This window comes from Daldinia vernicosa, assembly GCF_022497035.1.
Source record: "Daldinia vernicosa strain CBS 139.73 unplaced genomic scaffold F5Y00scaffold_66, whole genome shotgun sequence".
NCBI classification, from domain to species: Eukaryota; Fungi; Ascomycota; class Sordariomycetes; order Xylariales; family Hypoxylaceae; genus Daldinia; species Daldinia vernicosa.
In genome coordinates this window covers 50434-78056 of record NW_025953982.1, presented here as the reverse complement: position 1 = coordinate 78056, position 27623 = coordinate 50434, and the positions used below count along the sequence as shown (strand labels likewise).

The 27623-nt window shown below is 47.2% G+C and overlaps 8 protein-coding genes across 8 annotated transcripts; 5 read left to right on the top strand and 3 right to left on the bottom strand.

The window, feature by feature from the left end:
* Positions 1-227: 227 nt before the first annotated feature.
* Positions 228-1056, top strand: F5Y00DRAFT_186525 (uncharacterized protein). The gene has a single exon (XM_048005097.1). It carries the CDS (start codon positions 496-498, stop codon positions 952-954), a length of 459 nt encoding a protein of 152 aa, XP_047860770.1. The 5' UTR covers positions 228-495; the 3' UTR covers positions 955-1056.
* F5Y00DRAFT_186524 (dihydroxy-acid dehydratase) lies at positions 1057-3606 on the bottom strand. The gene is made up of 7 exons (XM_048005096.1): positions 3251-3606; positions 3107-3199; positions 3041-3045; positions 2952-2959; positions 2786-2893; positions 2562-2725; positions 1057-2464 (listed from the first exon to the last, which is right to left on the bottom strand). The coding sequence occupies exons 1-7, from the start codon at positions 3407-3409 to the stop codon at positions 1160-1162; spliced, it is 1842 nt and encodes a 613-aa protein (XP_047860769.1). The 5' UTR covers positions 3410-3606; the 3' UTR covers positions 1057-1159.
* A 661-nt stretch (positions 3607-4267) lies between these two features.
* On the bottom strand, positions 4268-5905 carry F5Y00DRAFT_273508 (Fructosamine kinase-domain-containing protein; the record flags this gene model as incomplete). Its single annotated transcript, XM_048013190.1, has 7 exons — positions 4268-4374; positions 4434-4490; positions 4591-4717; positions 4832-5036; positions 5147-5521; positions 5592-5704; positions 5830-5905. 7 exons carry the CDS (start codon positions 5903-5905, stop codon positions 4281-4283), a joined length of 1047 nt encoding a protein of 348 aa, XP_047860768.1. The 3' UTR covers positions 4268-4280.
* A 716-nt stretch (positions 5906-6621) lies between these two features.
* F5Y00DRAFT_186500 (uncharacterized protein) lies at positions 6622-8444 on the bottom strand. Its single transcript, XM_048005095.1, has 2 exons — positions 7807-8444; positions 6622-7703 (listed from the first exon to the last, which is right to left on the bottom strand). The coding sequence occupies exons 1-2, from the start codon at positions 7951-7953 to the stop codon at positions 6864-6866; spliced, it is 987 nt and encodes a 328-aa protein (XP_047860767.1). The 5' UTR covers positions 7954-8444; the 3' UTR covers positions 6622-6863.
* A 9054-nt stretch (positions 8445-17498) lies between these two features.
* F5Y00DRAFT_266159 (uncharacterized protein) lies at positions 17499-18558 on the top strand (the record flags this gene model as incomplete). Its single annotated transcript, XM_048011901.1, has 4 exons — positions 17499-18149; positions 18206-18253; positions 18311-18427; positions 18496-18558. The coding sequence occupies 4 exons, from the start codon at positions 17499-17501 to the stop codon at positions 18556-18558; spliced, it is 879 nt and encodes a 292-aa protein (XP_047860766.1).
* Positions 18559-19890: 1332 nt separating this feature from the next.
* On the top strand, positions 19891-21664 carry F5Y00DRAFT_247795 (uncharacterized protein). Its single transcript, XM_048009332.1, has one exon. The coding sequence runs from the start codon at positions 20389-20391 to the stop codon at positions 21466-21468; it is 1080 nt and encodes a 359-aa protein (XP_047860765.1). The 5' UTR covers positions 19891-20388; the 3' UTR covers positions 21469-21664.
* A 1464-nt stretch (positions 21665-23128) lies between these two features.
* On the top strand, positions 23129-25571 carry F5Y00DRAFT_247793 (carbohydrate-binding module family 18). Its single transcript, XM_048009331.1, has 3 exons — positions 23129-23904; positions 23968-24405; positions 24466-25571. The coding sequence occupies exons 1-3, from the start codon at positions 23784-23786 to the stop codon at positions 25230-25232; spliced, it is 1326 nt and encodes a 441-aa protein (XP_047860764.1). The 5' UTR covers positions 23129-23783; the 3' UTR covers positions 25233-25571.
* Positions 25572-26513: 942 nt separating this feature from the next.
* F5Y00DRAFT_247792 (NAD(P)-binding protein) lies at positions 26514-27574 on the top strand. The gene has a single exon (XM_048009330.1). The coding sequence runs from the start codon at positions 26716-26718 to the stop codon at positions 27466-27468; it is 753 nt and encodes a 250-aa protein (XP_047860763.1). The 5' UTR covers positions 26514-26715; the 3' UTR covers positions 27469-27574.
* The last annotated feature ends 49 nt before the right edge of the window (positions 27575-27623 follow it).

Below are 27623 nucleotides of genomic sequence, written 5' to 3'. Positions count from 1 at the left end.
ATGTTGAAGGATGCACGTATGTTAGGTACTTGCATCAATTACCTGTACATAGGTACTTTGTACATGCATCAGTACATGTACTTCCATGTTCTACGTCATGTACATGTACACCTCAATCCACATTGTACCGTGTACCTTATGTACCTAATCCATCTCGAAACGACGTACATGTATCATGTACCTATCATTAGAGCTGTGCTTCGTACTCGACTTTCGTTGTCGAAACTGGAACACTGACCTAATATAACACATTCGGTGACGACAGCCGCTGTTACACTATGTACCTAATGTTATAAATTCTAATGAGGTTTACTGGCTTAACCATAACTCTTCCTTATACATCACCAACGATTCTTATGAGACACAACGTTAATACATTAAACCATACCAGAGCTCCAGTCTCTCTCGGACAAAAGAAACCATTTCATAAGTAAACGTCGGCTTCAGATCAAATATCGCAACCATTAATTATATTAGATTCAATTATACGGAATCATGACGCGTCTTTTTCAGTTAGGCCTAGCCATCGAGGCCATCCTCAACATCGCCGGTGCCGTCCCATTTATACTATATCCGGAATGGTGTCTATCATTCGCAGTCACTCCTAACTCGACCGTGCCTCCTAGTTCTTCTTTATTGTGGCAGGTCTATGGCGCTCTCGTTCTAGCTCTCACAATCCCGTTAGTCCTATGCATCCCGGACTCCAAAGCCGTAAGGGAGAAGCGTCAAATCGTGTTCACCACTCTCCTCGCCGGAGAGGTCTTCCTAGAAGCTGTCCTACTTTGGCATGTCTCACGACCGGACGAGAGCGGATTTACATTGACTTCCCTCGTTCTCAGCGCAGTCTTCTTGCTGCCAGCTCTGTCTTGGCATGCCTTTGCCACCTATATCAAACCTGACTTAATGGAGAGCGACAGCGAACTTTCAGGCAGCACAGCCAAGAAAACACTATAAATCGCTATAACACACCAGGTCACATTATTCGGATAGGATCATTTGGAATAAGAACCGTATTTACTCAACCAAAATTCATAGTACAACATCAAATAACACCAATATCGATACACACTAACCGAGTGCTTCATATTTATGCAAAGTCCCAAGAGTAGCCGGACGAGCTGCTTTCCATCCTATCCTAACTTTACGGAGACCGGCATACCTAATCCTCTGGGTCCCATTGGTCTGTGACAGCACCATGACTGGCATCACCAACCAGTCTGGCGTACTTTGCCAAGACACCCCTCCTAGCCCTTGGAGGAGGAGCCTTCCACGTCTTCTTCCTCTCTTTCAGTTCCTCTTCGCTCACATTGGTTATATCAATCCGATTCTTGATTGCATCGATGACAATCGTGTCTCCATCTTTAACCAAAGCGATAGGTCCTCCTCTCGCTGCTTCCGGGGTGACGTGGCCGACTATGAAGCCGTGGCTAGCACCGCTGTATCTGCCATCTGTAACGAGGGCGATGTTCTTTAACCCCGCCCCCATAATAGCTGCCGATGCCCTTAGCTGCTCAGGCATGCCGGGGCCTCCACGAGGTCCTTCATAACGGACAATGAGGACCAAGTTTTCATCTCGCGGGATCTCGCCACGCGATAGGGCATCGTCAAGCTCGTGTTCCTTATTAAACACCCGGGCCTTACCCGTAAAACTCAAGCCCTCCTTGCCAGTAATCTTAGCAACAGCGCCTTCCGGGGCAAAGTTCCCTCTCAAAATTCGGAGGTGGCCCGTCTCTTTGATAGGATCTGAAAGGGGGCGAATAATCTTCTGGTCGGGCGGTAAGCTAGGCCAATCGGCGACATTCTCCGCAAGTGTACGACCTGTCACTGTTGGGATATTGCCGTTGATCAGGCCCGCCGCTATTAACATCTTCAAGACCGACGGAGTACCGCCAATCTTGTACAAGTCTTCCATCAAATACTTTCCGCTCGGAGCTAGATCCGCTAGGAATGGGGTCTTGTTGCTGACCCTGTCGACATCGTCCAGAGTCAGCGGTACTTCAGCTGTGTTTGCCATGGCTAAGAAATGCAAAACTCCATTAGTAGAGCCGCCAAGTATCATAGTGATAACCAGCGCATTTTCAAACGATTCCCTCGTCAACAAATCCCGCGGGCGAATATCTTTCTCCATGGTTACTTTAATGACCTCTGCGGCGCGTTCGCATTCACGGGCCTTCTCCGGAGACAGAGCGGGATAAGATGATGATCCGGGAAGAGTGAGACCCATAGCTTCTATAGCCGTTGCCATCGTATTGGCAGTGTACATTCCACCGCAGGCACCCGCGCCGGGGCAAGCATGACGTTCGATATCTGACAACACGTCGCTGGGAGTTCGACCTGCAGCACCAGGGTTCGTCTTGGCTTGGAGCCGACCATATGCAAACGCCCCTGAAGCCTCATAACAAGTGCTCACATTCACGTCGCGCTCCAACAGATCCGAATAACCCTTTCGAATTGTCCCGCCGTACTAGAAATTGTAAGTCGGTGCCACGCCTGGTTAGAGGGGCTGCGAATCTAGCCGTGAATTCACCGCCAAGGGACTTCAACGGTGGCCATTAACTTACAATCATAATGAAAGGCCGGTTGTGACGTGCTGCTGCCATGACAACACCCGGCATGTTCTTATCACAGCCGGGTATCGAGATATTGGCGTCGTGGTGTTGCGCACAGGTAACAGTTTCTATGCTATCTGCAATGAGATCCCGAGTTTGAAGTGAAAATCTCATGCCTATTTTTCATGGTGTTTTTAGCGATAAGGTCAAAAGGAAAAGGGGTAGCATAAACCAACCTTCGCCTCCCATGGTAATAGCGTCTGATACCCCTACGGCATTGTACTGCCATGCCAGCATCTTCTGCTTTTCTACCGCTCTCTTCACGATCTTTCCGAAATCGAGGACTATCCTGGTTAAGTTTCCTCGCATTTAAAGAAATTCACGTTTTAGATGCTCACTCACGATGTGTACTACGATCGGTAATCATTAGCTATGGGGACAAGTTGTGAGTGCGTGGCTATTATGGCCTATCAAAGGCCAATACCACTTACTTGCACTACGAGTTAAAAGTTAGTGGTTATAGACGAGCGATAAAGCTGGATTCCTGGATAACATACAGGGTTTCCTTCCCACCAGACAGTCGCGATTCCAACGTGAGGAGCATTCTTCATCATCTCTTCGTTTGGCACTCCGGCGCCGTATAACATAGCCTACGTCAATGTGTCAGAGCAAGCTTTTCTGGATATGGGATGGCCACGCACTTGAGCACCAGGGTAGTCATGTTCCCTTGTGATCGCATGAGACCATCGATTCAAAGGACCGCCTGCCGGGAGACACTTGAACTGAATATACTGCGAATCGGCTTTCGGATCCTGGAGATTGGGACTGATGCCTGTCTTAGCTGCCGGTGCGTCGCTCATGTTGAATTTACTTAACACTAGACTCTAGTATATATTATATATATGAAAGCTCTGTTAGTTTTGCCTTCACGGAAAAGTCCTTTCGACTTATACGGAAGTTATATTTAAGAACCTTGGTATTGGACCTGCGGGGTAAAGGAATTGTCGGGGAAGTTGATATCTTATGACGATGTAGACATTCGGAGGTTTGACGTAACGAGGATTTGGAAACGGGCAAAGGCCCGGGTCCCGGAGCGGAGATGCTTCGGCTACCAGCAGCTGCATTCGTACATATGAAGCTAGCAATTTGAAATCCTCGAGAGACGACTGGTTCATAGGCGAGCTGTAGTGTACCAGGCCCGTAACGATACCCACATGACCCACGACCCAAAAAGCCACTTTTCTAGGATATACCTATGCCCATTGCATTTAGTTCGATACTTTCTTGGGGTATCAATCGAGCCGCTCCAAACCTCGCATGTTGTCGGCACCGAGTACGGGAGGGGAAAGCGGAGTCGTATGCAGGTAACACGGGAGGCTACATAGGAAAAGAATGGTATCGAACTAAAAGTAAACCATTGAATTGTCGAATTAGGGTAGGTAAACTAAACTATTGAGAGTAGTCCTGTGGAGGTGAGCAAGAGAGATACATGTATCTAGGACTACATGAAATTCGCATGTCAAAGCTCCGAGTCTCACTTATACCATGACGTTGGCATGATGGAGTAAGAGGTAGTTGAGGTATATCGCGAATAGGATAAGTAGCGTAGCCATCAATATTCGCTCGCGCTCGAATATAGCATAGTTACCTGATTATGTCCTACATTTGAACACATAAAATTATAATAGTCCGGTATACACTTATTAACTAACAACCACCGAGTGCAAAAGTCTACTTACACGCCGCCTCCTTTTCCTGCGAGGCGTCCCACTCTTCAAAGCCACCGGGAAACTTATCGACGAGCTCGCGCATACCAGATATCAACCTATGATAATGATTAGCATAATTTAAACGGCACATTCTTAACCAAGTGGGCTTGTTTACATCTGTCGGTAACTGGGATCGTCCTTGTATAAAATAGAGTCGAGGATATTGACTCGGCTACCGCGATTCATGTCATTAGTATTCCTATTAAATATAGTTGTATTCCGTGGAAACATGGATAGCAAAAAGAATTATAGAGAGGCGGGAGGAGTCTCACACTGCATATAAGGCGTTCCGGTCGTCGCAGTCCTCTTCCGGCTGCGACTTGGGCATATACTTGTAGTATTCCGCCCGGTAAGCCTCGCCAATGTTATTCCACGGCTGGCGCCAGACGCCGAGTTCATCTGTTCTCATTTCGCCTATCAGCCCGCCCATTCTAACTGAACTAACTAACACTACCAACTGCCACAGTCCCGTGGATCTTGATTAGATAGAAGCTTAGGTAAATAAATCCTTACATTCGTTATGGGCGTAGAAGGACGCCGCGTCGAAGACGATAGGCAAGCCGGTTTCCGCATCCGTCTCGGCGTTGCCGTGCCATAAGTCGCCGTGGATAAGGCACGGCTGGATGGAGCGGCCGCCTGTTTCTAGGGGGCGGAGGAGGCGGGGGATTACCTTGTCGAAGAAAGGCGCTATCATCCCCTTTATTTCCTCGTTTGGTCCCTACACGTATGTCTTGCGAGTAAGTAAACGTGAGAATCCCCCAAGGACATATGCTGCGTGCCTCGGTAAACGCGGCGAGTAACCCATAACCGGGCAATGGACTAACGTACCTGCGCCTCTTGCTCCAGCCCAAACAACACCCTCGTCGTCCTCGCGAAGTACTCCTCCCAAAACCCAGACCAGCCATGGTCGACTTGCACGTTCCCATGGAAAGTCGGCACGTCCGACCCAAACTTACCACCACCACCACTACCACCAGCACTACACCGATGCAGCTCCGCAATCTTCGCAGCGAGTGCTTCGGGGGCCGGGACCGTCCCCGTCATACGCCGGAACTCGCACAGCAGGAAATGCACGTCCGGCACGCCGGAAAACGACCCCGAAGCAAGAGGCTCCGGCACCAGGTCCGGCGCGGCGCGGCGCATGCGGGACATGCATTGGAACTCGCTTTGCGTCATTGCGCGGCCGAGGGCGCCGTAGGAAGTCTATGTTAGGTAGTCTATTAGGTACGCGCTTATATACATGTGTATGTGTGTGTGCAGGCTTGCGACTAACCTTGAGGAAATACGGCTTACGAACGCCATCGTGCTCGACGTCCAGACGAGCGGTGCGTGTCCATAGGCTGATGCCGTGGGGAACGATGGAGATCTGGGTCGCGGGGGGGAGTTCTTGTGTTTACAATGGCTGTTAGTACTCGTATCTCTCTAACCCAAGTTATTACCACCTGGGTACTTGTATGAGGCATTTAAAGGTGTCCAAGGTAGAGTATAGAGGTAACGAAAAGGGTCCTAACTAGCGACGACTTCAGGATCCACCGTCTGGATGGCCTCTATTGGGACCATCGTTTCGCTAGCGTGTTCGTCTGCCATATTCGCGCTTATAGGTATCTTCGTTGCAGTTTTTAATTCGAGGAATGGTGTAGAAGTGAGGAGACGGCGCTAAGTGTTACATGCAGCTCCCGTAACGAGTTTTACTTGAGACGATCCTTGATTGCTTGTTCGATACTAATTTCAGCTCAAAATTCTAGCAGAACGAACCGAGAAAAATAAGGATTGCATATTAGGTGTACCTATACTGAATAAATCTCGGCAACAGGACTAGGAATGATATCGTTCGTAAAAGATAGAATATCATTTGCTTTTCTCCTTGCTCTAGATAGAACAGGGGCTGCTCGTTGCGAGCTGGTTAAAGAAAAAAATAATGTACATAATTCCTTGCCCATAATAATCGGGTATTGTATTTGCATCATAAATCGTGCCGGCAGAAAATATTAAAAAGAAATATTCATCCAGTAATACGTGAAACTGAATCATAGCTAGCGGCCGTTCAAGACATCTCGCCATTCCCCCCTTTCCACCTCTTCCACAGACTACCTCCGACCCCCAATCATATTGACCAGCTCCTCCGCTAGCCAATATAGCAATGATGAGGCATTCATAGCATCCGCCACATAAGAACCCTGCTAAACGCTTTAAGACATCTTGAGTATCATAGTTCCGCTTGCTCAGCTACAAGACCATCCCGGCCGTTCCCACATGCCACCAAACCCAAGATACAGACGATGAAAGGGGTTGTTCATTCAACGGTGGTCGCAGTAGCAACCTCCGTATGCTTCAGAAGAGAATCGATGTGTAAATTGTGACTGATATGTGCGATTAGAAAATCTAGAGGCATACAAGGGCAAAACAGATGATATGGGAAAAGTTGCCCAGCTGGGATGGGCAATAATCTATCCCGATTGTAAAATAGTACCGATGTGAAGTACCATACTGACAAATGAGTAACGATGCCGTACTCATCTTCAATATTGAATGGTAGCCCAGAACTCTAAGCACCAGCGGCTACACCGACGCTTCGTTCTTCTTCTAATCGCCGAACCATTTCTCTCTCTTTCGGACTTCGCGGATTTGCATCGATACCAAGGATAGCGCTGATACGGGTCTTATCATGCTTTTCGTAGATAATTTCGCGGTCATTAGGACTAGTGACGGGGGTAATTGGAGTTTGACCACCCATAGAAAATACGCTCGCCTTCCACGCTTGTTCTAGGACGACTGGACTGATTCCCGACCCATATTCAGATGCAATAGCGCTCCAGAATGACGACCGATGTGCGGCATATATCGATTGCAGTCGAGGGATGTCCACGTGAGCCGAAGGCGGCGGGAGAGAACAGTCCAGTCGAAGTACTGGTACCTGGCTAGTTGATGCGGACTGGGGAAACGGGGATGGCGCCAGCGACCGAGACGAATCAGGACCCGAAGCAGGAAAGCTACACGAAACCGAGGGGACTGCATGCGGGAGAGCAATTGCCGACGGTTTTGGCAAGATTGCGGGAAGACGAGGCGAGGTCCCGACATTCGTTATAATACTAGGGAGTTGCACTGAAGTCGTATAACTAGGCGAATCGAGCTCGTGACCGATAGCACTCATGGGGGAGGTGTCGTCGCGAGGGCTCTCCTGGACGGGCGATGGGATAATTGCCGGTAAGATAGGCGAGTGCCCCGTGGAGGAACCTGAAGATACGGACGTAGTCCGCTTCCGGCGATTGCTTCCATGGCTCAGCTGGTGATAATGAAGACGGCAAGCTAGTTCGGTCTTCTTCAAGTGAGCGGCGATGTGCTTATAGGGCATCTTTTGAAGGCGGGTTTGTAGAAGATAGACCTCCTATTCCATCATACATTAGTTTCTATAACCACGACAACTTATTTCCCCCCCTATGGGCCCATAGCATAGGTCCAAGAGGAATGTAGGCTTAGTTTCTACACACCTCGTCCTCGCTCCAAGCTCTTCCCCCGCCAGTTGATGCTGTTAGTTTCCTGTTCTTCGTGACCCCATATTCATGTCGATCAAGAATATCGCTTGTCGGTGTATATGGCATAGCGGAAGATGTGGTTAACTGTAGTGATGGAGACATCGTATATTCGTAATCTACCACAGGTAGATAGTTGTAAAAATAGCGAAGACGGCGCTGCCTCAACGAATTTAAAATGAGGTATGTGTAAAACAGGCAGGCCAAGCTGCTACAAGAATCGAAGTTACTGAAGGTCGTCTGGTTAATAAGACCGTATATCAGGGCTCTTTCTCGTCACGTCAGAGATTAAGCATAGAAGCCAGATACAAAAACGAACCGAACAGAGAAGCGTAGACTAGTCCAAATGTTACCAACGACCAAAACGATTATTCAAAAAAGAGCGTAAGCAGCCAAGCCAGTTGGACGATGAAAGAAAGTGGTCGCTAGCTGCGAAAGAAAAGAAAGGAGGCTCGCAACAACGTTGTCAATGATACAGTGGTTGAACCTATACGGTGGTAAAGAGGGAACAAAAGGGAGGAAGATCACTCAGAATAAGTGAGACGAAAGGCAGATAATAACGATAATGCATCTTCTGCATCTTGATACTCGGCCGACACATTCTAGATTGACTAGGGTTGAGGCTACCGGAGGTGGGTATTACCACACCTCACGCCTTTGCACTTTTTCGACTATAACCCTGTAACAAGAGCTTAAGCTGGAGTGGAGGAGAGAAGAACGGAAGGCATGGTCTTGGCTTGATGCGCTGGGCTGAAATCCATGTACATCGATCCAAAACGGACAACCCTAGCTAGGACCTGGACAAGCGCTTGAGGTGGATTTCATCCATTCCGTTATCCGAAACCACGAGGGAAAACCTACCAGTACATTAAACCCTACCGGCGACACGGACAAACCCAAGGAACCGTTCATATAAACCTGAGCCTTGGATATATCATAAACTCTATGCTTGAGAGTATAGCCACAAGACGGCTTTGATAGAACTCTAGCAGAGCTCTACTAGGAGACGCAGATACAATACTTCGTATCGTCTTCGGAGACCATGGCTACGTAAATGACGCTGGATGTAACATAAACCGGCCGCCGCATGTGGCCGGCGGGCATGGGAAAGACATCCAGATCTAGACGGGATGCACTTTTGTTTTCCTGTTCCGTTCCATCGCACCCATGTCCGTTTCGACGGCAGGTCAGAAAAAAAGCGGTCTCTAGCTCAGGTTACAGAGAAGAGGGGCCGCCTCCCACTTGAGTCCCTTATCTCGCACAACCTTGACTGGTAGTGGTGGAGGTTATATTTGGCCTAGTCGACCAGCCGGCCAGCCCGTTCTCGATGTTATATTGTCGGAGAATTAAGTAGCAGAGCATGTTTGGCAACAGTTGATGCTACGATACGAGTGTAAGCTTTAACTGTCTGGTGTAGCTTGACATAAGGTATATGACATCTACCTAATGGACCCAGCTAATACGTAAGCCGAGGCTATTCGACATAGAGGCATAGAGGTACTGTTGTGGTATCGCTGGTTATGGCTTCTTATGGTTTCGAGGTGGTAGAGGGAAAGGGTCTGTGTCGGGAATTTGGTTTTACATCTGTTGGGTTTTTGTATGGACGTTGCTTCACTGTGTTACAGGGACGCGCTTATTAGATTTACAGGGGTTCCCATTGGCTCTATACACCCCATAAGAAACTCCACCAGTCCACATACGACATAGCGTGTTTTTAACCCCTTGACTAGCATGGAACCTTGGAACCTTGGAACCTTGGAACCTTAAAACCCCTTCTTTTTCCCCTTTCGTTCAGCCGCCCGCGGCTCTGCTACGTCAAGTATTGTACAAGTACTTGACTCTCTTACTTTATTTCTGCTTGACGTATCCGATAATTAAGTATCTTGACTTAACTGGAAACTGCCGAACCCCGTATAATCTCCCCTCGTTTTGTTCCGTGCTTCCATCCCGTTTCTTGTTCGATGAGGCTAGCTCAAGCTGATGATGAAGTTTTCATCATTACGACAGAAATCTTGAGTCTTAACAACTATCAAATCCCATCGATCTCTTGATTATATGATGGCGAATGTAAGTTCTTGTTTTGTTTCACCTCGTATAATAACATGAACCTTGCTAACCTTAAGATCAAGGAAAAACCCCCGTTTACAGGACTCCCTTGTTAGTCGTACTTTTAAGCTGCGCTATCAGCGGAATAACACATACCATACCCTATATTGCAGTTTAAGCCGCCCTTATTTTAGTTAACTGGTCATTCTACCTAGTTTATCTATGGAGATGAACAACGAGATTTCGTATTTTCGTATATCTAAATGAGAGTCATGGCCCGGCAAGCCGGATCCTCAGCGCTTGGTCAATAAAGCGGCAGAGCGGGAACATATCCCTGTCGCGGTTCGCCGTAGGCCAACCTTGGTTGAAACTTGCCAAGAGATGAGCCTAGAACGGATCCTTATTGGCGCCGGGACATCGCGAATCTAGCGTGTTGACCCAATTATCTAATTCCAACCAAAGCATCATCGTGCCGAAATATTGTTATCGATCTTCAAATCTCTTTTTCCCTAAGTGGTATCTATCTCATTTATAAAATAAACTTTTAAATGATTTAACTAACTGATATCCCAGAACATAATAGATATAGAACGAAGCATCCGAAAACCGGCCTAACGGTTCATACTCCCAACCTCTATAAGTGAGAACGGGTATAAGACAAATGTAAAACTAGTTGCGGATAAGCACCAGAATTCCACCAGGATGGCACGCTACTTCCATCCCGGCTTAGAATGATTCAAGCCTTAACTCATGCGACTCTCTAATCCTCAAAACGCGGGCGGGGTAGTTTTGCTGTCAACACTCCAAAAGTCCGCGTTGAAACATCCCGATAGTCACCAGATCAATGATGTGGATGACTTATCTCAAACCGATATCGACTATGCCGGGATGTCAGCGACACACGAAACTAACAGTTTAGGGCGTCTATCTAGATCTGGTCTCTTCCCGCGAAACGCGATAGCATACAATGAATGACCTTCGGAATTCTAGCTGATTAAACTGCTGGTAGGAATGAATAACTACTACTCCCTCTACCCAAAGGGCTGGCGTTTATACCAGACGTATACTAGTGGGGTAAAGGGCGAAGATGCCCCTCAAAAGGCTACCTTGCCTCAGTATTAGAGTGTTTATAATCATATCTTATCTATATGGGATATAAAACCCCCGTGAGCAGCCGCATACTATTTGTAAGTAGAGTTAATTATCAACTAACCTTGTCGTGAGAGAGGGCATTAAGATTACGGTGATATCTTATTGACATCTAAATAGATTGGCGTTCCCGACACAGTCATCGTATATCATTCTATCCTTACAAGTTACAATCTCACCATTCTAAAACACTATGGAGTGTTTATCATATAGTTTCATTTCAAGATTGTTTCCCAATCTGGCTTCAGCCTTGGAGAACGAATGTCGCAGAGTGTAAACAAGCGGTACATGATCGATACCTACAGAATTGTACTTCATGCAGCTTCTGGGTAGCCCTTTATGAAGTACATACGTACCCCAAAAGAAGAACCCATTACATACCTATATGTATGCATCTAGAATTCAATACCCTTACCCATGGAGTATCTGACCCTGACTACCACACCTTGTTGTATACTGCATGTAACTAGTAGTTAATCGTGGTCAGAGTCACATTCTCAAACTGTGTTCCGACAGCCTGTTACCTCCATAGTTTCAATATGCTCAGCTTCTTATAAACATACTTACACGTCATGTCAGAAGTAGGTCATTACGGCTTAGCTTGGCTGTCGATCAAGTGTTGGAGGAAACCAGATGACAAGCGTTTGCATTGACAACCTTGTTGAGGATGATGGGATGAAAGACAAGATGCTAAAACTCGATAAGTGATGTTTCTTGGTATACCCAGGCAGACACGGGTCCACGGCCCGTGAAAGTTTCCTTCGTCCATTATCCCTGCGTTTCCTTGCGGGTTTCTGCTTTCTAACTGCGTCTTACCTCTAATAACCTTCAGTGCTATAGAAATTATTACATATACCTCCCAACTGTAGTTTAACACTTATCAATCCGGTTAGCGACACTAGACTCGAGTTACAGGTATACCCGTCTTTAGTCTCAAGGCGCCTCCAACCCAAAATGGTCTTCTTGTGCTTCCCCGTGCCTTAAAGACACATACTCAGGCATATGAGGGGCACAGGCATCTTATAGTCGTAGTTACAGAGCCGCATTAATACCTAAGCGCCTCAGGGCTAGCTACATTATATTCCCTTTGAATGTTTGCTACCGTCCCGACTTCAGATTCATGTTCTCTTCTAGTAGCAATAAACCTAGCACAACACAAGTCCTACTAAGGAAATGGAACTATTGAGGAGGTACCTAACTCTGCTCAATATTGACAATAAATACTTGGACCAAGTAGTCGTCATTTTTTAAGTAAATTGAGATATACCTATCTACAAACTGTATCGGGATTATACATGTCGTATAGTAACTCGTAACGAGGCTCGATGTCGAAACCCATATATTTATCCTGTTTCCGAGATACTTCTGCTACTGCGTCGTCTCCTTCTCAAAGGTTATCTTACATCGGATATAACGTCAAAAAGACAAATACCATAGAGTTCGTAAATTTGGTATCACGTTATCAGCTCGTCTCGACCATTCAACTTCTTTGGATAATAGTCGACAATGGCCCTGCAAGTCGTTCCATGAAGGAACCACCATGCTTCTTATAGACCAAGATAGTAACAAGCTAATACTATAGAATGATGTACTTTTATCTCTAGTATGCATATAGCCGCCCAGTAATAACGAGATGTCACTCATGTATACTAGTAAGCCATGCCCCTTGCGAGCTAGATATTAGGAGAGGTAGTACACCTTGAATTTTCTTACAGGAAACTGCTGTGCTTCTGGGAATATAGACAATGGTATGACTACATGTGTACTACTGTTTCATAGACAACCTTGCTTAGCTAGATAACGAGACGAGACGGAAGGTGAGTACTTCGTATGTCCACCTGCGCTAGGTATACAAGGAAGTTACCTGATGATTACATAGTATAGCTACGCTATTCTGGGATGGCCTAATGCTATAGTAAATAAAGGGCATAGGCACGGTAGAGTTATACCGTCCATTCTGAGCATGGCATTTATGCAAATTGGATACGTTGTTAGCGCTCTAGTTATTGGTCATAGTCAGTTCATTTTGGACCCCTATACGGAGTAAGTTGGCCATGGGGTGGCTTGCCTGCTGCATCCGATAATGAACCTGCGGAGGAGACAATGAATATAGGATATTGTAGTACGAGTACATAAATGGGCAAGCATTAGTAGATATTACTTGAAAGTGACCGCAAGGCTGCATGCACTGCTTGTATACCTCGACCTTATATAGGTACTTGCGGGACTAGGAGGTCAAGTATCGTGAGGATGTGTGTACTCCATACTGCGGGGAGAAGTATCAATACTTGGCCAAAGTCGTTACCTTGCGTTGCATGTACTTGGCATCGCGACTTAGCTCCATACCGAAAATCGAAACTTTGTCGTCTGATCTAAATTAAATTCTCGAATATTGTTTGTAATGCTGTTCTTCGAATTGTAGCTGAACTTAGTTGTAAGTGAATTGGATTTATTACTAGTAATTGAAAAAAGTGATGTTGCGGTTCGAGGATAATATGAGCTTTACCGCCTTAACTGTAAAGGTATAGATACAAGCAAGTAGGCTTATAATGTATCTCAACTACATGCCAAGAATATGTATGTTAGGTAGGCAAGGTTCATACTACATACATGTATGGATACCAGCCACATCATCTACATATCCACTTGAATACCTGACCTTAAGACTCGACCTTTTAAGGCTTAAATAGGAAGCCTATGTCTTGTATGAATGGATGTATTGAGTTGTCCTTAAGGACTAATAGAAGCTAGAGGTTCGGGGCGGATAGCTGCATGGCAATTATGTGGTATATGTGGTAAATACTCATTTATTCACTAGTTATTTTACATCCGATATATGATAGAGCAAAGAGCGGATCATAGCCTTATTGGCTGCAGCTCATTCTAATACATTCTAAGCATGTAGTCAGCAATCCTTATGTCGCGAATCTCTCTTCTTAAAGTTTACTTCATTGTATAGACTGTTGTATATCATATAGTATAACTTAGGTAACTTGGAGACATAAGTAAGTAAAACGAAGTAGATACCTTAGCGATTCCGATGGCTTGGAACTTATGTATGTAAATCTTCGAACTGTAATGTACCCAGGGGGCTAGAGGAAAATAGGAAGCCATCGTAGGTACATACATAACATGTATTGACGCCGGTGGGAAAATACATGCGATACATATAATACAAGCTGCAATAGTCAAGTCAATAGTCAAGTCTTGTAGGGGCTAATATCACGTGTGGGATATTTCAAAGCACAGTGGAAGGTCTTGATGTATTCCGTACTCCTTATGGACATGAAGAAATGCTTGGAATCATTGGTAATCACTTATTAGTTTCGATTCTTGACCCATGATTAACCGAGTTAAGGGTTAGACCGGGACAAAGCTGCCAAGAGATTCTATATACCACAAGGCACAAGGATAATGTTAGCGAATTAGAAAAGGGAAATACGTCTTAGAGCCACTATGGCTCGAACATTAAAGGTACTTTCCACCTTCGATGGCTGCGTACCGCCAAATCTTAACCTTTTCCACACTTCTTTTTTCGTGAGGTGCCAGTCGTTCGAACCCACACCCCCAGGTCGCGCACGAAAATAAAAATAAAATAAGAAATAAAATAAAAGAGTAGACACCAATCCAAAACATCAACCAGCCTAAGCCCAAGATACTTTCATCAAAAGTACTCCCCAAGGAACAAAGTCGACATCGTCCAAGTCCTGGTTAGTCGAGTTTTTTTTCCTGCATTATTCAAGTATCAGGATCTGATCTTCGCAAAGTCACTTTTTGTGTTCATTGCAGAAGTAGGTACCTATCGCACTACTTTTTTTTATGATATCCTTGCATTAGTTTGACAACTGCAGATTCGCAAATTGACGTCGCGATTAGGGAATTTGGAAGAAAGCTGTGGTTTTTTTTTTCGACCAACTGAAGGAGACGAGAAATTTAATTTCTTTAGGAAAAAAGGTATCGTGACCTCTCAAGGTTTTTTTTTTCTCACGTCAATCCCAAGTCTTACGGCAGCACAACGCCACATATCATCTGTACCCAATGAACTACTATACCCTCCCAGTTGCAGTCAATATTTCAGTTTTTACATGCGCCGTTCCCAATCTTCTAAATGCCCTCACTTTTATTCTTCCGCTTTGATAGTTAGCCCACTACATAACTGCGCGCATATTGCGATGTACATTGATTTCTTTACTTGTTCTAGTGTACACTAAGGTCTTGGCTAAATTCCCCACCGAACTAAAAGCTTAGACCACAGGGAACTTTTGTACTGAAGGCGGTGCTGGCATAAAGAAATTTCATAAAAAAAAAATAGAAAAGAAAGACACACGGACCAATATCAGGACTGTGCTATAGTCCGTGCGTGCGCGACAGGCAGAAGTGCAAAATTTGCAGGTGGCTAAGGGCTACCTCACCAACGTTCCTTCTACATTACATACCTCTTACATACTCAGATACTTCCCACGGTTCCTCAACCTGCACCCCTCCCCAAATCCGCACAGTTTGTTCCCTCTACCTTTTCCTTTCTCACACCAAGGTACTCCGTACTTCTGCTGAACCACGATACATTTGGTTCTCATTCCCTGTCATTGCAACAACAACATTCAAACCCCAACCTCACCTCGAATCTTTTGTTCACCGGCGTCGGTGCCTGCTGCGCGCGCGCCCACTTTCGATTGACTAAACCCTTCTTGTCACTTTCTTTCCCACGGGTTTGTCTAACACTTTATCACCCCAGCTAAGCAGGAAGTCGCGAATCTACCTGTGCAGTACCAGGTGACAAACGCGTCCATTGTATCTCGGATCAAGTCGCCTCGAGGTTGAGAAGACACAAACCGCTGTCCACTGTACGCGCGACTCGACTTATTGATTGCCTGCCCTCGCCGTTTCGCAGCAGGAGGCAACAGAGTTTCAACGTCGCTGCAGACTTTTATGCACTACCGCTTAACCATCTCATACTTCTAATTGCCCGTAAGTTTGAGTACCATCTACTTTTTGTATCTTTTTTTTCTTCAATCATTCATTGTATTCCGGTATTTCCTTCGCGATCCCCACTATCGACATCATCACCCGTCGCCCGCATCAACAAGAAGAAGAAAAATGTAATCGAGTTGCGCGACTACTCAAGACACGCGTGTTTGGATCAACACTCCAACCAACCCTTCACGATGCTGCCGGCTGTGGCCTTGCTCTGGCATCAACCATCAGCAACCATCAGCAGCATCGTAATCAAAACACACGTTGTCAACTAAAAATGCCCTTTGCCCCTCCAACTTCCTCGCGCATGCAGACACCATAGTCTGCCTCCTATTACAACAATCTCGCGGTAATATTCTATCATCGTCACTTATTACTCCTGCTACTACTCACTCTCACTCTCACCCTCAACACCGTTACAGCTACTTGTCATACTATGTCTTTTCTTTATCGACGTTTCTATTCGTCCCTACATTTTTCGTCGGACCAGTGGTAATTTTTTGTCTCGTCCCCTCTCTGCCGCCGCTGTTACTTTCCCTTATTCCCTTACTCTGGCGCACCTCGCCTACTTACTTCGCCTCCCTGTTTCTGCGCGGACTAATTCTTATTTTTCTCACCTGTACCTTTTCCCCTTTTCCCCTCTACTTACAATCCATTTTTATTTTTGTTCCTCCAATTTTTTTATTTTTTATTTTTTTTTTTGCTCAGTCCCGTTTTATTTATCCCCCCTCCTTTTCGAGCTTTAGCTTTGTTCCATGCACTTTTGATTTTCCTCAGTTGTATCGGGAACAAAGAAACCTTAGTATTGTAGCTGACACTAGTTTGCCCTTTTCAGATCATGCAGCAGTGGCAGGTCGGCCCCATGCCGACGGACTACCCGGTCTACACCAACTCCACCCAGCACGCGAACGATGGCATGCAGTAAGTACATTCCCTTTCCTCTCTACATCCTGTCTCCCCAAGTCTCTCAAGTACTGTACTTGTTCAATTTGTTTCCCCGACTCTATACATGTTCCCCATCTTCCCCCTCCGCTTCCCCCCCTCGTCTACCCCAGATGGGCTCGTACACATATACCACCATTCTCGTTGTATAGATGACATGGTCATATATGTACCAAATGTATACCTGTCGTCTCAGTCATGGACCTGTCCCGCAAACCTCCAACCCAGGTCGACAAGTGCCTGCTCCACCACGAGTGGCAGGACCCCTGGTGATAGCCTCATTATTTCTCGATACAAACCCAGCAATATCCACTACCTTGCAGCTCCAACTACTTCATAACACCCCTGCTCTCTTCATCAGCTGAAAGGCACCTACCTCTTCCGCCTTACTTTATCAACTGTCGTCGATTCGGAATGTTCAATGCTGTGCAGCCATGATTGCATCGTGTCTTGCTGTTGTCGCTCTCAGCAATACCAAGTCATATGGGTATGCTAATACTCTTCTGTGATACAGCCCTAACCATCCTTACCAAGCCGACATGTCACGTCGGACTGAGTTTACTGGTTATACGCCGCAGCCTCCGAACCCTGGTGCCCAACTGCACCCATCGCATGGTCAGCAGCACCACCAGCAACTGCCTCAGCACCAGCAACACCAGAACCAGACGCATCAGCAGTCTCATGGTCCCCACGGGCAGCACCCCCATCACCAACCCCACCAGCCTTCACACCCAACACAGGGGCATCATGCTACGCCTGTTCCACCTCCGATGACCATCCCGCAACCCGCTGTTGCGCCGTCTCAACAGTCGACTCCGACCCCAGCCTCCGCTCCTGCTCCGCGTGGCCGTAAGCGCGCCGCACCTGGGCATCAGCAGCAAGCCCATCAGCAGCCGCACGCGCCAACCGCCAACGCGGCGACTCCAGCTCCGACGGCTACAACTGGTGCCGCCGCCTCGAGCACTCCTGCTCCTGCACCGGCCCCCACCCCAGTCTCCGCGGCGCCCCAACCGCCGATGCAGGTTACTCCCGTCGCCCCGCCGGCGGTTCCCACCAAGGAAGAGGCCAGTACTCCGGTTGTGCCACCCCCTGCCAAGAAGAGCCGAACGAATACTCCCTGGACTCCTGCCGAGGAATTGCGACTCAAGCAGATGAGGGATGCGGGCAACAGCTGGGCAGAAATTGCCAAGGTCAGTTCATCTGAGGCGAATATTCTTGGAATTCTAACTTACTTGAGCGACAATAGACCTTCCCAACGCGAACTGAGGGCAGTGTCAAGAAGCATTGGTACAAGGTACGTATTTGTTTAGTATGTCTTGCGCCCTGTTCCCTGTTGCCAATAACCGTCTAGGATATGCACTACGCCGAGTTTGCCGAAGACGAAAGCCAAGCGCTCCTCAGCGCCATTAAGGATTACGAGAACAACAAGTGGAAGACTATCGGCCAGAAAGTTGGAAAGCCAGCTAAGGTTAGTTTGCTCCCTCTGCTCAATTCACTCGCGATGTTCCGTTCCTTTGCTAATCAATATTAATACAGGCTTGTGAGCAATATGCCAAAGAGCATTTTCCGGAACTGTTCTCTACGCAAAAGGCACGTTAAGAAAGCCCAGGCTTTAGGCCCCATATTTCGTTCTGAGTGTCCCATTTCTGGCGTTGGCGCACAAACCCTATATGCTTCGATCTGCTCATTCTTATCAGGTTTTGTAAGAGAAACAGGCTCTATGAGGTCCTCTTCGGCAACATCCCACTGGTACGTGGAAACCGGACTTTCACAACTTCGTAACCTCTGGTTGCACCACGACATGGGATGATGGGAGATTAACGACACGGCGGCGTATCGTCAACTCCCGTTTTCGTCTGTAGTTCTGTTTCGGTATACTTATTCGGCAAGGATACGGTTTTCTTTTTCTTTTCACAGCACGATTCCCCCACGGGAGAATGGATGGATTGTTAAATTACGGAACTCGGGAAGAGTCAGAGTTGTATTCTGTGATCTTGAATGATTACGTCTCGCGGCATTGTGGTAGGCGGGTTGAGGGATTATTACTACAAAGAAAAAAAGAAGTCTTCTAAAAACCATGGTGATGTTGATGCGTGACTATGGATCAATCAGACGTGCTCTTAGGGGGTTTTAATGCAGGGTTGTTAGGATGCGAAGTCACTTGAGTTACTATGCGATCAGCAGTCAATAGATGAGTCTTTTTAATAATTTGCAGGCCCTGGTACTAGGGAATCTGTACCGGTACCCTTTTCCTGTAATATAACCACAACGGTACTGGGTGCAGAGGTAGCTACTTGAATACCACAGTTATCCATTATGTCCATGGAAGTCTCGTGCGCTAAATTGCTAGTGTGCCCATCTTGAGCCTCGTAGTATGCGCTGCACCTATTATGCTTGTTCCTACGTATCGACTTTACGTTTCTCGTTTTTCTTCCCCCCCTTTTTTTCCTTGCCTTATTCATTTAACCACGTATACGTATCACTTTGCTTGAAGATTGCATAGGTAGATACGCACCTATCTAGAATATATCCGAACTCTACTGCTCTCTTGTTAAAAACAGCAATATCAAATACAGAGCCATAATATTACCAGCAGGTATAAGGATTAGTTACAACGTAACGACAAGGATAGCAGAATCATATGATAGAAAATGAAGGCTATTACCGACTTACGCCGAGACGCTTTGGTGCTATTTTGTGTATGCCGCGCGCCCTTGGTAGGTGAGTTCACCAATGTCTATCAGAATTCCGACAGAATCCCGCCACCTTAAATTGTCCCATAACGTTGGGAGAAAACTTTAGCGGCTGCACAGCAACGTTTCCCTGCCGTTGGAAAGTTAATCTTGCAAGCTTTTCGGGAGCTATAGGTATAGTCAGGTCCAAATAGGTTCGAGGCGTATTCTCGCCGACCATATAAAATGTCGCTTCCGGCTAGTCGAAAACATTATTCTGTCAGTACCAACGTCCCGGGAACATATAAGGAGAAAGGTAGGTAGTTTCTCGGGCGGAGGTAGGATAGGAAGGAGAATAATTTGACATAGTTCTATATCTACTATTACTCACCCTAGTGTTTCCCCGGTTCTCTCGCTACTGTATCATCTATAGATGAGATAGAAGTGGGCGGGGGAGAACAAGAGAGTTAGGTACCTAGCCGGCCGTGTGTCGCGGAGGGAAAGGGGGAAAATACACACGAGCAGACGGGCGGACGGACGCTTACATTCAGACGTGACTGATTTGCATGTGCGTTCCCGTCGAGACTGAACTAGGAGACGGGAAGGGCAAATTAGGGGCACAGCGGTCTTTCTCTAAACCATATTTTCTTCTTCTGCGCTTGGTGCGATGTAGCCACTGTATCCATTGTGTACTAACCTATCTACCTATCTACCTACCTACCTACATACCTACCTACCTACGTATCGGTAGGAAGAAATGGCAACTTCAACGACAGCGTCGTCGTCGTTCAAGAGGTCGACGCTGTCACATGCGCAGAAGTCGGTGCTGGCTATGTCCCGCGCCCAGTACCTTGAGGCCATCCGTGCCACGCGGCCCGCTGACAAGCTGTACGTGGGCGTGTGCATCTTCCGCATGGACGCACATAGCTCCCGGCCCTCGGTCTTGTTACTCCGACGGTCGGATACCCCCGAGGCGGCGCCGTACGCTAAATCCCCTGTTACCCCTGGTTCTCCTACTACCACAACCACAACCACCATCGCCACCACTACTACCACTACCACTACTTCTACTGCTGCTGCTTTTAGTACTTCCCCCTATTCTCGATGGCGCCGGCAGCACCATAAACGAGATGACAACGGCGTGGGGAGGGAAGTGGAGGGAGAAGGGGAATATTGGACTAGACGCAACGGGGGCATGTGGGAACTCCCGGGGGGTAAGGTGCGGGACGGGGATTTCTGCATCTCGGCGGCCGTGGCGGGGCGCGTGGCGGAGCAGACGGGACTTCGTGTTGTGAGGGTGCTCGGGGCTCTGCAGGACGTGAGGCGGGTTGCTGAGGTGCGGATCTTGGACTGGGACGACGACGGCGTGGGGATATTTACCGCGGGCGGGAGGGGTAGTGGGAATTTATCTGTGCTGGATGGGGCGACGCTGACGTCGGGTACGGGATCGCCTGGTAGTGGTAGTGGTAGTTTCGGGGGGAGTAGTGGGTATGGGTATGGGAGTGGGAGTGGGAATGGGAGTAGTAGCGGTTGGAACGGTGGTGCGGGTGGGATAGGGGGGAGAGGAGGAGTAGGAGGGTCTAGGGGTAGCAGTAGTGGTTCGTCGCAGTCACGAAGGTCGCCGATACATAATCCGCAACTAGTCCTGCGGAAGGAGTATCTACAGCTTAACTACGCGGTGCTGGTGCAGAATCACGACGACTTGGCTGTGAAGTCGCCGGAGCATGACGGGTTGGTGTGGGCGAGCTTCAGCCGTGCCGAGGCGCTGCCTATGCCGGAGGAGCTGAGGACTGTTGTGCATCAGGGGCTGGCGTTTGCGGGGGAGTATTTGTTTTGAAGGGGGGTTTGGCTGGTTTAATTTGATATAACTATTGTCTTTGTGTTATTTTACTGTCCTTTACACACGTAGTTACGGTATCAAGGGGTCTGAATGTATGTGGGATTGGGGTTGAGATGTTGTATATAGACAGCTTATATTAGTTACGTAAAAGTCTCGCAGATAAGTGATTTATATAAGGGCCCGTCCCCTTTACATACATCCTCACGGGATAGATGATGATATGATATATTGATGTTTGCCATGATTCTGCTATAGCTGTGGCGACTTGCTATGTAGAATGCTTAGACGTCAGCAGGCTATCTATCCCTTGATACGAAACGTTCCTTGGCTTAATTTAGGATCGTACATCGTCTCTCAAGCTCTTTATGTACTCGGACATATTACATCTTTCCCACACCATCAAAAGGCGTATCTACTTAACCTTCAACTTGCGAGCAAGACCGGATCCCCCCGTAAAGAAAGTCCGGGGTGCATGGGATTCTGTCTTGTATGTAGTGTATGCATCGACGTCACCTATCCGATTCTATCCCTGACAGATTGCCGGGGTTTTCTCTCTTGGCTTTTAATAACTACCTACCTAGGTATGTAAGAGACAGGGGGGCGATGAGCACCGAGGAGCCATGTATGCATGTATGTAATTCCATAAGGAGACTTAAGTGCATATTTTTTTGTCGATTCGTTCTGAATGTTGATATGTATGGTTCTCCTTAAAGGAATCACGCGGTGACACGATACATAATTGAGATGATTGGTCTTCTTATTCTTCTTACCACGGGTTCGCCCAGCCATGCTTGAATCGGTATCATTCATATGCCGGAGCTTATCCTCCTCGCTACCAATTATCCGGCAGACTGTTTTTTATGGCATAAGATTAGTCCATCCCTCTAGCTGTCATGCATGCACAGGAGCTGAATATCGTAACAATATCCTTGTCTTTTAGCTTAGACCTGGGCGGCTTGGCATGCTTGCTAGAGAAACTAGAATGTCTTGAAAGGAATGTCTTGAAATTGGTAGAAGTGTTTAAATGTGACAGGAGTGGTGTAACACTTTAACACTTATACACTACAGTAATCGTTGATCTACAGATTCCTCGATAAACGGCATTGCTAAATATGGGAGGTATGTTTTAGATGTCTTTTTTGGATGTTATTGGCTTCTTTGGCGTCTCGAGTTTTCGAGTTTCTTTGGTCATCAGTCAAGTTTGTTTTAGGTAGATTAGTTCGATTTGTGAAGAAATACGAGATTTTGCAGCTGAATGAACACAGTATAAAAATCATATAGGCTATAATAATATACTGTACCATCTACATAATCCAATGAGATGGCATGTCATTAAGCTCCACTCCTCCAACGGCTGCCAATCGATTAAATCTTGGTACCTCTTCTAGCCTTTCCGGTACAAACACTGGTGGGACTCAATTCGCTTTGACCCGCAATAGAAACAGAATATTTCCACTATTCCCAACCAAGTATCTTATAGTGACATCCTCTCTTAATCCTACATATCAGCGCTGTCACGCTATCAGGCTATCCCAACCTATCCTATGAAGATCCTAGGCGAAAGCGAAATCCCTAGCCGTTATGCCAGGCTCTCGAACATTCGGGCTTCACGCCATTTCTCTCTTTCTTCCCTTTCCCCCATACATACATACTAACCACTCCTATCAACCCCCATAGGGTAGGTAGATAATTTCTCGGTTTGCCAATTTTTTGGTAATTACTTTCGCTTTGCCGTTTGTATGAATTTCTAGCAGGTGGTGGCTGCGAGTCTTTTGTGCTCATCGTACCTATATTCAAACATTCGTTGGCCTTTGACCTTTGTCTATATTTATAATAATTCAGTCGTTATTCTGATCCCTCCAAAAGAGGTTTCGCCTCTTTCGCTTTCGAATAACGGATTACGGATTACTCTTGCTTGAAACACCCGAGAAAGCACAGCTGCTTTAGTTATAAATACTGAAAGTAGTGTAGCTTGTATATATAATATAAGTCGACAAACTTGTTGAGACTCCTATTTGACCCTCCTCCCTTTGATCGGCTATCATACGCACGCCTTCCTCATCCTAGTGTTTGCTTGCTCAAGCATACACGTGTGGAGGAAGTGTCCGTTGCTGTGGACTAAGTCAAATATCCACCAATTGATAATATATATACTATTCCCGGCTTCATTCGCTTGATACGCCCACAAGTATCCCGTGCTGTATATAGGTACATACAGAGACGCACGCGACTCAACTGCTCTCGACTACGGTACATATACATAATTACCGATATAATAATACCTTAATATTCGTCAAATCAACATCTATAAGATGCTTCGATCGATACCAGCCCTGGCTGTGGCCTTGCTGGGCGCTTCTGCTGTACTCGCTGAGTCTGCGCCTTTCTGTTCCCTCACTAACAAGTGCCCAGAGGAGACTCCTTGCTGCTCTCGTAAGATACACTCTCCTACCCTGATGCGTTAATGCGCAGTTCTCTAACCTGGCCAAACTATAGAATACGGACAATGCGGCGTTGGCGCGTACTGCCTCGGCGGATGCGACCCGCGCATGTCCTTTTCCCTAGATTCCTGTGTCCCCGAGCCCGTGTGTCAGTCTAGGACGATGAAGATGGATAGCACCGACCGCATCGCTGATGCCTCGAAATACCTTGGTGATCCTTCCAAGGCTGATTGGGTTGCTCAGGGCAACCCTCTCTCCCACAATGGAAATGTTCTCTTGACTATGCCGGCTCACTCCGCCGGAACTGTTCTCGCCTCAACTGTCTATATGTGGTACGGAAATGTCAAGGCTAACATAAAGACGTCGAAGGATGCTGGTGTTGTTACAGCTTTCATTCTGCTCAGCGATGTTAAGGACGAGATCGATTTTGAGTGGGTTGGTACCGAACTGGATATTGTTCAGACAAACTACTACTTCCAGGGCATACCCAATTGTAAGATCCTAGCGTATTCAATGAATTATACGAGCAGCAATTCGCTAACTGATTCTATAGATTCCCATTCTGGCAACATCACCGATTCGGACATTAAAAACACCAATACCGAATGGCACACCTACGAGATTAGGTGGACTCCGGACAAGATCGAATGGCTTGTAGATGACAAGCTTGGTCGGACGTGGGAGAAGTCAAACACCTGGAACTCTACCACCAACCAATGGGAATTCCCCCAGACACCCGCCCGAGTTCAACTTTCTATCTGGCCTGGTGGTGACGAGAAGAACGCTAAGGGCACGGTTGACTGGGCCGGTGGATATATCGACTGGGAGAGTGACGCCATCAAGAAGGACGGGTACTACTACGCCACCGTCGGCGAGGTTACTATCGACTGCTACAAGACGGACAAGGCGCCCGGCACCAACTCGGGCAAGAGCTACGTCTACAACGATGCGAGGGGTACCAATGATACCGTTGTGGATGGCGACTCCAACACCGTCCTGAAGTCGCTATTGGGTACCGGCCTTGATATGGACAAGGACTATCCCACGGGCTCGAGCGCGTCATCGAGCTCGCAGAATGTCGTTCCCGGCCTGAGCGGTGGCGGGCCTGGTACTAATGGAGAAGCGGCCGGTGGGAGCGACGGTAGCTCGGGCAGCGGCGCTACTCCCGCAGGTAGCAGCCCTAGCGCCGTCTGCACGGAGAGTTTCCAACAGGTTTGTGGTGGCAACAGCAACCCTAACCAAGGTATGCGACCAGAGCGTACTTTCGGCGCGAGCGCGTTCGCCGCCCTCATTGCTGTTGGCGCTATGCTTTGGCTTTAAGTTGCGGATTGAATTCCTGTGTTATACGTATGTGTGTATATATATCAACCTTACAAAAACGAGTCTATGGGGGTTTCCTTAGGTTCTGGGTCCGCACGACCTCTTGGGCGGCTCTTGCGTATGGACCACGATATCAATCTGCGGAGGTAATGGCGCGATGCCGTCCGCTCCTTTTATGGATACGGCTTTGCATATCGATGTGGGTATGCTGTCACCGAACGAACGAACTACGGAAACGTTGTGCCCTTAGGTACATAGGGTTTAATGAGATCCGCTAGTATAAATAACTTGTATATAATTAAAAAGAAATTAGGAATATGGATATTCAATTGAGCTTGGTATGGTATTTGTGATATGTGTGATTTGGTTCTTTGTGAAGTATATGTTGAGATGTGAATGTGAGGAGAGCATACTTTTCATATATTCGACCTGTTGTAAATTCGACGATGGAATAAAAATAGAGAAGCTCGATTGTTGACTTTAGGACTTAACGTAAGGACTCTTTAGTGGATTACCTTTGCTACTAACTATAAACTAGCATCTTTATTTCATAATCGGTCCGTGGTGTTAGGAATGGTGTAGAATAGCTTTATATAAGACTATCCTCACTCGTACCTAGGGACTTGAGTAATAATTATAGTCTGGCGTTCGTAGAAGGGCAAGACACGTACTCCTTATCATCTTCGTCTTAACACAGTATTAAAAAGCCGAGGAACCACAATTCGGTAGTCAATTCATCAATGATGCTATTTATATCATAGTTATATATACTTAACATGTCAAAAGCATCTAAGCCCGGAATAAGCAATAGCGGCGCATACATCGGTTCCTTTCGGACTCTGTACGAATAACCCGGATGGTTTGAAGGCCGTCTCTCGCGGATGTGTCTCGCATCTCCGAGTTACTTAGAACGGAAACCGGGGCTTTGCGGCTTGAGCTGTGTGGTCCATAGGCTGGCTCTAAGCCTAACATAGTAACCGCCATGAGCAACCGAGCGAATGATGGTTGGGCGGGATGACTAACCCTCCGTAGGTCTGCGGCTGAGCCACCGACGATACTTCACGTTTGGGGGCCCCGAATTCTGCGCGAGGTAGGTCTTTGCGACGGTTATCTTTCGGATCTATGGGACGAGTTGGATTCATCCGCTTGTTATTGGGAATGTGTAACAATATGATAGTTGGGTTGTTAACGTAAAGTAATAATATAAAAGACCGTCCTTCCGTTGAGATGGTAGCTAGAGTTTTATACATACATAACTACGTCTTCAGACATCACAACAGAGCACATTGCAACTTGCACGATATATCGAAAACAGCATAGTATAATCTTGACATAATACCAACTCATCTTTATTACACATATATACACTTACTGCTACCTACGTGATCACGACATACATAACTTACCCTTTCAATCACCTACGAGTCTACGACAACACCTTATATCTCTAAAAAGACACTCACCTATACTAGAGCAAAACAGCATGGACTCATCAAGCAACACCAAACTCATCGCCTTCATGGGCGCCTCCGGGGGTATCGGCCTAGGCGCGCTAACCCGAGCACTTGCCGCAGGCCACACCTGCATCGCGCTCTGCCGGACCCCATCCAAGCTCACCGACCGATTTCCGGCAGATCAATTCCCGAATCTAAAGATCGTGCAAGGCAACGCGCACGACGCCACCGCCGTAGCCCAATGTCTAGTCGTCGGGACCCAGCCCGTCGACGCCATCGTCTCGACCATCGGGGGCGTTCTACAATTCTCGCGCATGACGCTCGACGACCCCCACGTCTGCGAGAAGGGCATGGCAGCGCTCCAAGCCGCCATCTCCCTCGTGCGGGAACACCACCACCACCCCTTACTTACCACCGAACGCTGGCGCCCGCGCGTCGCCGTGGTAAGCACATGCGGGATATCGCAGTCGGCGCGCGACGTGCCGATATTGTTCGTGCCCATGTACAAGATCATGCTGCGGGTGCCGCACGAGGACAAGATCGCCATGGAGAAGCTGCTCGTGGAGGGGGCGGGGGAGTACGGGTACGCGTATTCGATCGTGCGGCCTAGCTTCTTGGTCGACGAGGCGGCGCCGCGGAAGGAGATACGAGTTGGGCTGGGGGATGCGCCGGCGGTGGGGTATGTGATTTCTAGGGATGATGCGGGGAGGTGGATTTATGAGAATTTGTTGGATGGGAGGGGGGAGATGTATGAGGATGCGGTTGCTACGATTACTTGGTGAGGCGAGGTGAGGTGAGGTGAAGTGAGGTGAGATAAAGATTGGTTAGATGGTGTTTTGTTTGAAGGATGGAATGTAAAACGTAGCGTGATTTGCTGGCGTCATTTAGAGGTTGTTTCTATAAAGTTAACTAGTCGGATACACAAATAGACGAATAG